The sequence below is a fragment of the Oncorhynchus clarkii genome, unplaced genomic scaffold (genome assembly GCF_045791955.1).
Source record: "Oncorhynchus clarkii lewisi isolate Uvic-CL-2024 unplaced genomic scaffold, UVic_Ocla_1.0 unplaced_contig_707_pilon_pilon, whole genome shotgun sequence".
Lineage (NCBI taxonomy): Eukaryota > Metazoa > Chordata > Actinopteri > Salmoniformes > Salmonidae > Oncorhynchus > Oncorhynchus clarkii.
The window spans coordinates 92,701-101,111 of record NW_027260892.1 but is presented as its reverse complement, the minus strand read 5'-3'; the positions used below and the strand labels follow the sequence as shown (position 1 = coordinate 101,111).

At 44.8% G+C, this 8,411-nt stretch overlaps 1 protein-coding gene across 1 annotated transcript; it reads left to right on the top strand.

Moving 5' to 3' along the window:
- Positions 1 to 5: 5 nt before the first annotated feature.
- On the top strand, positions 6 to 8,364 carry LOC139402139 (delphilin-like; the record flags this gene model as incomplete). Its single annotated transcript, XM_071146220.1, has 10 exons — positions 6 to 1,700; positions 2,533 to 2,620; positions 3,126 to 3,215; positions 3,400 to 3,596; positions 5,395 to 5,550; positions 5,933 to 6,022; positions 6,118 to 6,247; positions 6,562 to 6,680; positions 7,104 to 7,268; positions 7,407 to 8,364. Coding segments are annotated over 10 exons (2,814 nt in total), but the record flags the coding sequence as incomplete, so codon positions are not given.
- Between the last annotated feature and the right edge of the window lie 47 nt (positions 8,365 to 8,411).

Genomic DNA, 8,411 nt, shown 5'->3' with positions numbered 1-8,411 from the left:
AAGCGCACCAGGAGCGACAAGCGTACCAGGAACAACAAGCTTACCAGGAGCAACAAGCACATCAAGCGCACCAGGAGCGACAAGCATTCCAGGAGCAACAAGCACATCAAGAACAACAAGCGTTACAGAAGCATCAATCATATCAGGAGCAACAAGCGTACCAGGAGCAAAGTATTTACCAGGGGCACCAGTCACTGCCTGCCCAGTCCTCGCACAAAGCACACCCTCTGCAGCAGCTTCACCAGTCCCTGCCCCCCCTCCCCTCTCCAGAGGCAGCCCACACCCATCCAGACCTCCCAAACCACCCAGACCCCTCACTCTACCAGATGCACCAAGCTCAACAACAGACTCGTCGTCAGAGCCGTCGTCAGTCTCACTCAGCCACATCACCGTACAATCCCCCAGCCCATTCCCCTGTCCATCCAGATCAACAGAGTCAGTACTCGGAGGCAATCTATCAGAGTATTCATACACAGTCACATCACTCATCCATGGAGCGCCTTCAGCAAGCTCATCAGGTCCAGCAGCACCACTCCTCCATGGAGCTCCTTCACCAAGCTCAGCAGGTCCAGCAGCACCACTCCTCCATGGAGCTCCTTCACCAAGCTCATCAGGTCCAGCAGCACCACTCCTCCATGGAGCTCCTTCACCAAGCTCAGCAGGTCCAGCAGCACCACTCCTCCATGGAGCTCCTTCACCAAGCTCAGCAGGTCCAGCAGCACCACTCCTCCATGGAGCTCCTTCACCAAGCTCAGCAGGTCCAGCAGCCCCACTCCTCCATAGAATTCCTTCACCAAGCTCAACAAGACCAGCAGCACCACTCGTCCATGGAGCTCCTTCACCAAGCTCATCGGGTCCAGCAGCACCACTCCTCCATGGAACTTCTTCACCAACCTCACCACTCATCCACAGAGCTCCTTCACCAAGCTCATCAGATCCAGCAGCACCTCTCATCCACGGAGCTCCTTCACCCAGCTCATCAGATCCACCAAGATCAGCCTGCATCACTACCAGTACATCTGGATCAGGAGATCCACCAGTCTCTTCAGAGCCATCAGACTCACCCATCTTCCCAGGCCAGCCACCAGGGTCAACAGACTCGTCAATCTCTCAAGTCTCATCGCACTCACCAGCCATCCCCCCAGCGTCCCCACTCCATCCAGCAGACTTACCACCACACTCCCCAGATCCAGCACATCCACCACCAGGTCCCTCCCCAGCCCACTCAGCCAGAGCTCCATCAGATCCACCTAATCCACCAGCCCATCCAGCAGCGCCACCACCCCCAGCCCACCCTGTCCACCTTCCAGCCCCTTCCACCCCACCAGCCCACCCTGTCCACCTTCCAGCCTCTGCCCCAACACCAACCCCACCAAACCCACCAGGTCCACCCCTCCAACCAGGGTCGTCCTCAGTCCCAGCCTTCTCAGCGGCTATTCAGTCAATCCCAGTCTCACCACCACTCCCACTCCCACCACCAACCCCTGCCCCAACCTCAGGCCAAGCAGCATTCCCAGTCCCAGAATAACTTGGACCAGTTGGGGAAACAGGAGCCCCCTCCTCCTCCGCCCCTGCCCCCTCCTGGAACCCCTCCTCCGCTGCCTCGCCCAGGCCTTCCGAGGATGGACTCCAATCATATGAGTGTAAAGAGGCTGCGCTGGGAACAGGTGGAGAACTCTGAGGGCACCATCTGGGGACAGGTGAGTTAGTCACATATTGGATAGATGAGTTAGTCAGCATTGAGACAGGTGAGTTAGTCAGGATTGGGACAGGTATGTCAGCCACAGTTTGGACTGGAGTTAGTCAGGGTTTGGACAGATGTGTTAGTCAGGGTGGGAAAGGTGAACTTTGTTAGGTGAAGTTGGATGGGGACAGGTAAGTTAGTCAGGATTGGGACAGGTATGTCAGCCACAGTTTGGACTGGAGTTAGTCAGGGTTTGGACAGGTTAGTTGGTCAGGGTTGCGACAGCTGAGTTAGTCAAGGTTGGGACAGTTGAGTAGTCAAGGTTAGAACAGGTGAGTTAGTCAGGGTTGCGACAGCTGAGTTAGTCAAGGTTGGGACAGGTGAGTAGTCAAGGTTAGAACAGGTGAGTTAGTCAGGGTTGCGACAGCTGAGTTAGTCAAGGTTGGGACAGGTGAGTAGTCAAGGTTAGAACAGGTGAGTTAGTCAGGGTTGCGACAGCTGAGTTAGTCAAGGTTGGGACAGGTGAGTAGTCAAGGTTAGAACAGGTGAGTTAGTCAGGGTTGGGTCAGCTGAGTTAGTCAACGTTAGAACAGGTGAGTTAGTCAGGGTTGCGACAGCTGAGTTAGTCAGGGTTGCGACAGCTGAGTTAGTCAAGGTTGGGACAGGTGAGTTAGTCAAGGTTAGAACAGGTGAGTTAGTCAGGGTTGGGTCAGGTTTTTTGATTTACAACAGTTCCGTAAAAAAATAAAATAAGCAGTCAATTTCTGAAATGACAAGCATTAGCTTGAACTTAATGAGTAGACGGTGCATAATGTACATAATGCCTGTTTTTAATCTGGGTGTTGCAGTTGGGGGAGGATTCGGATTATGACAAACTGAATGACATGGTGAAGTATCTGGATCTGGAACTGCACTTTGGGACACAAAAGAACCCCAGTGAGTATAATGTGCCCACGTGTGTATGTGAACGGGGCTGTTTGTGTGTATACATGCATAATGCATATGTTAGTGTGCATACAGTATGTTTGCACATACTGTACGTTCTTTCCACAAAACCATGTACATACCACCACCAGTCAGTTCTTGCCTAGTGTGTCTAATATGACTACTTCTTCATCTTGAGCAATGTGTGTGAAGCCCACCATGGTTTTGATTTGCTTTTGATCAGTGGTCCCTCTGACGAATGACAGCAGCGTTACCGCCATAGGCACTTCACTGACCCATTTAAGTCCAATACTTGAAATTATGTATAAAAAATAAAGTACATTGAAAATCCTGATATGGACATTTTCTGCTCCTTTAGCAGTCTCTTTCTCCCTTGATCTTTGTCTTCACACTCTTCCTTTCTGCCTCTCCCTCTCTGTGTCAATCACTTTGTCTTTCTGCCTCTTCTCATGTTTCTCTGTTTCCCTCGTGTTTCCCACATGATGTTCTGTGTCAGTTTCTCTTCCAGACCCAGCCCCTCAGTCGGAGACCTTCAAGAAGAAAGACGTAGTTGAGATTCTGTCCCATAAGAAGGCCTACAACGCATGTAAGTATGAGAGTGGAGAACGCGAGGAGGACGCTACATTGTTCCAGGCTGTGTTACACTGCACTTCAGATCTTATGTTATTGTTCTAATATAGTCTGTGTTGACTGAAACCATGAGACTATGTTACACTGTTACTGTGGCCTCGGGTATTTGACCCTTTGATCTCTTGACCCCTGACCTCCAGCCATCCTGATTGCCCACCTGAAGCTGTCCCCGGGCGAACTACGCCAGGTGCTGATGACCATGGCCACAGAGCGGCTGGAGCCGACCCACATCAAGCAGTTGCTGCTGTACGCCCCCGACGCAGAGGAGGTCAAGCAGTATGAACAGTACAGCGAGGACCCAGCCAAACTCAGCGAGCCTGACCAGTTTGTACTACAGGTACTGGGCCTAGACTGCAGAGAGGAGGCTCAGCAATTTAAAAAAAAATGTAACCTTTATTTAACCAGATAGGCCAGTTGAGAACACGTTCTCATTTACAACTGTGACCTGGCCAAGATAAAGCAAAGCAGTGCGACACAAACAACACAGAGTTACACATGTAATAGACAAACGTACAGTCAAAGTTTGGGGGATCTTTATGGATGTATTTGTGTTGTTTTGTTGTGCTATACTGTGGGTGAAAGTAGTAGTAGTAGTACTCAGTGGTGTAAAGTACTTAAGTAAAAATACTTCAAAGTACTACATAAGTCGTTTTTTGTATATTTGTACTTTACTTGACTATTTATATTTTTGACAACTTTTACTTTTACTTCACTACATTCCCAAAGAAAATGATGTACAGGAAAATAGTCTAATTCACACACAACATCCCTGGTCATCCCTACTGCCTCTGGTCTGGTTCACTTTATATAAGGAATTTGAAGTGTATTTACACTTTTACTTTGAATGTTGATACTTAAGTATATTTTAGCAATGGCATTTCCTTTTGATACTGTTAGGTTCTAATTCTCAGAGTAAAAACACAATGGACACTATGAAAGCGCAAACTAAGTTTATTCTTCCCAGAGGATCAATACAGCCGCATTAGACAAAGACGTTGTTTACACAAGCACTGATATTTAACCCTTCCTCATTGGCTGAGTCTCCTCCTACACATCTGAACGAACATTGTATCTTTACTGATACACTTTTCTTTCTCTCTTAACGTGACCTCACCTGACCTCGACCCCCTTCATCACTAATCCATGGCTCTCTCCCCTTGTCAATGCCTGCCACATGATCACTTTCCCTGCACTCAGCACATTCCAAGCTTAATCGCACACACCATATACCTTCCTCCTACAGACAACCATTAACTTCTGGTGTAGACCCTCTAAACCTAAGCACTCAATATTTCAATAGGATACCTGATAATTAACCCTATCCAAAGTTTAGGAGTTAGTACCCAGAATCCATCAATACTCGAGTCTCAAAATTCAAAGTTAAAGTATAAATACATTTAAAAAACCAGACGGCATCATTTTCTTGTTTTTGTTTTTTTTACGGATAGTCAGGGGCACTTCCAACACTCATCATTTACAAACTAAGCATTTGTGTTACTTAAGTATATTTTAGCAATGACATTTACTTTTGATACTTAAGTATATTTAAAACCAAATACCTTAGACTTTAACTTTAACTGATTTTCTATCTTTACTTTTAGTCAAGTATGAAAATTGGGTACTAGTATTAGTAGTGGTAGTGGTAGTAGTAGTAATAGTAGTAGTAGTAGTAGTGGTAGTAGTAGTAGTATAATTAGTTGTTGTTGTAGTAATAGCAGCAGCAGTAGTAGTAGTAGTAATAGAAGTAGTAGTAGTAGTAGTGGCAGCAGAAGTAGTAGTAGTAATAGAAGTAGTAGTAGTGGCAGCAGAAGTAGTAGTAGTAATATAAGTAGTAGTAGTAATAGAAGTAGTAATAGTAGTGGCAGCAGAAGTAGTAATAGAAGTAGTAGTAGTAATAGAAGTAGTAATAGTAGTGTCAGCAGAAGTAGTAGTAGTAATAGAAGTAGTAGTAGTAATAGAAGTAGTAGTAGTAATAGAAGTAGTAGTAGTAGGGTTTGTTGGTTGCTCACAGTCATAGAATGAGAGTTTGGTTATGTGTAGGTGTTGTTGCTGGTTTTCTGTTTCCTCGTTTGTAATTGTGTGCCTTTGCGTGTGTGTGTGTGTGTGTGTGTGTGTGTGTATGCATAATGTCATAGATGCTGTCAGTACCAGAGTACAAGACTCGTCTGAGAAGCCTCCACTTCAAAAGCACCCTGCAGGAGAAGACAGAGGAGATGAGGGGCGGCTACGACTGCATCTACAACGCCTCCATGGAGCTCAAGACCAGCAAGAAACTGGCCAAGATACTGGAGGTATACAGTTATGTACTCTGACATGTACAATCACTAGGAAGAGCAATGCAACTTCTTCAACTTGAACTTGTCACCCGCCAGCATGATTCTGATAAGAGAAAACCAACAACAGTCTCATTCGGTGCTAAGAATGGAGAGAATGGAAATGCATTTGTTTGGCTTTACCAATGTTTTAGCTTGAGCCACAGATACACCAGGAAGTTAAGGATCGACAGCAGCCCAAACACCTAAACAGCAATGAACAGGATGTTTTCACTTTTATTCCCTGAGTGGAAAATATAGTGTTATTGTGGGTAATGTTCAGCCCTAAAGTGGTAATGTTGCTGTTTCAATCCTAAACTAAATGCAAGCTATATGCTAACTGTGTCAAATGTTTCCTTAGTTTGTGCTGGCGATGGGGAACTATCTGAACAACGGTCAGCCTAAGACCGGCAACAAAACCACCGGGTTTAAGATCAACTTCCTCACTGAGGTAAGCTCCTCATGGACATTTCTTTACTTCACTGTTGTTACTTCACTGTTGTTAACCCACGGACACTGTTACTAATGCACTACTGTTTCTTGTAGCTCGGCACCACAAAAACAGTGGATGGGAAATCTACGTTTCTGCACATCCTTGTCAAGTCACTGTGTCTTCACTTTCCCAACGTCCTGGATTTTGCCAAGGACCTCACCACGGTTCCCCTGGCAGCCAAAGGTAAACTGAGTAGCAGTTTCTTCATGTGTGCATTTTCTTTTGTGTGTCGGGTGTAGTGTTTCATGTACAGCATGTTGTGTTACATGTAATGTTTACCTATTGCGTGTAAATGAATAGATTAAATATGTAATCCTGTTTTTCCATAAGCACTCTTCCACCTTTGTTCTTCCCCCTGCTCTTTCTTTCTTTCTTTCTTTCTTTCTTTCTTTCTTTCTTTCTTTCTTTCTTTCTTTCTCTCTTTCTTTCTTTCTTTCTTTCTTTCCTTCTTTCTTTCTTTCTTTCTTTCTCCCATCTCACTCTCTCACTCTCTGTAGTGAACCAGAGGACCATCACATCTGACCTGAACGACCTTCACACCACTATCCAGGACATCCGATCTGCCTGCCAGAAAATGCCTGCTACAGCAGATGACCGCTTCGCTGCAGTCATGAGTGTATCTTTCACAACTAACCTGAGAGAGAGAGATTCATTACATCATTCATTACAGGCTTCTATATTCACAGGTGAGAGAGAGAGAGAGAGAGAGAGAGAGAGAGAGAGAGAGAGAGAGAGAGAGAGAGAGAGAGAGAGAGAGAGAGAGAGAGAGAGAGAGAGAGAGAGAGAGAGAGAGAGAGAGAGAGAGAGAGAGAGAGAGAGAGAGAGAGAGAGAGAGAGAGAGAGAGAGAGAGAGAGAGAGAGAGAGAGAGAGAGAGAGAGATTCATTACATAATTCATTATAGGTTTCTATATTCACAGGTGTGAGAGTATGCATACTGTAAAATAGCCCTTTACATGGGTGTCTCTCACCCCATCCACCACCAATATGTACTGTAGCTCCTACCTCTGGCTGTTGTATCCTTGACTTCCCTATGAGCAGGGCTTCCTGGAGAACATCCACCCAGCACTACAGTCTCTGGAGTCCCTGCAGCAGAGGGCCATGGAGGAGTGGTCCAAGACAGCCTCCTTCTTCGGAGAGGACAGCCAAGCCACCAACACAGAGTCGTTCTTTGGGATATTCACTGAGTTCCTCGCCAAGTTTGAGGTGAACCGCCTAGAGTTTGAAAGAGACCTCTGAAATAGACAAGTATGTAGTGCTATCAAGAAGTGCTATCAAGACGGTAGTAGTAATGGTACTGCATGTTTTTGTCTTGTCTGACAATGTTTTATTGTTGTTTTTCAGAGAGCTCTTAGTGAGAACCAGGCCAATGAGAACCCTCCTAGGAGTCCCAGGAGCCCAAGAATGGCCTCACCCCTGGCCTGGTGATCAGAGAGACAGGAAGAAGGGTTGGCAGGCAGACAGGCAGGCAGGCAGACAGACAGGCAGGCATACACACACTCTCTATCTCTCTCTCACACACACACGGACAGGAGTGCATGCGAAAATCCGCATACATGTACAAACACACACACACAAACACACATACACACAAACGCACTCATAGTATTTCAATTTTTGTAATTCAAGAAATGTATATTGTGGGAATTAGGTTGTCTGCAGAGTTGAGCATACAGGGCTTTAATACGTGACAGTGTAGTTTGAATGTCCAGCTAGTTTAACACCTCAAACTTTGTATATTTCATGGCTATAGAGTGTTCCTCTGGAACAGACACATTAAGCTATACTGGATCAATGGTTTTGCTTTTTATATATTTGTAAATAAAAATGTTATACCATTTATAGAAATGCAAAGATTCATGAAATGGAATAGGAAAGAGACTGACATCAGTAACTATTTGAACCCAGCTGTCTGATATACTGTAAATGAATGTATGATACAATTATAGGCTAGAAAGATGAAGTCTACAGAACATGATCAGCAATGGTAAACAGAATACTGGATCGTTTTGAGAGACATACAGATCTAAACTATTATTGCTAAAACATGTATTTGATACTTCAGCAGTTAAAAGAGATGACTGAATGTCTGTGTCAATGTGTCTGATTTGAGAATGAAATGTGTATTATATATTGTACCACTAAAATATAACTGTAATGATATATGTAATACAGGATATACATATTTAAGTAATCAATTATGAAATGCTTTACAATAATTAACATTTTTTAAATGATTTACCTGTTCCATATTTTTGTAAGCCACCCACCACACTGAATGTATTTACAAGTTATTCATTTTGAATGAAGTGTGTCTTGTATGATATCCAGTGGATACTCATTACTACT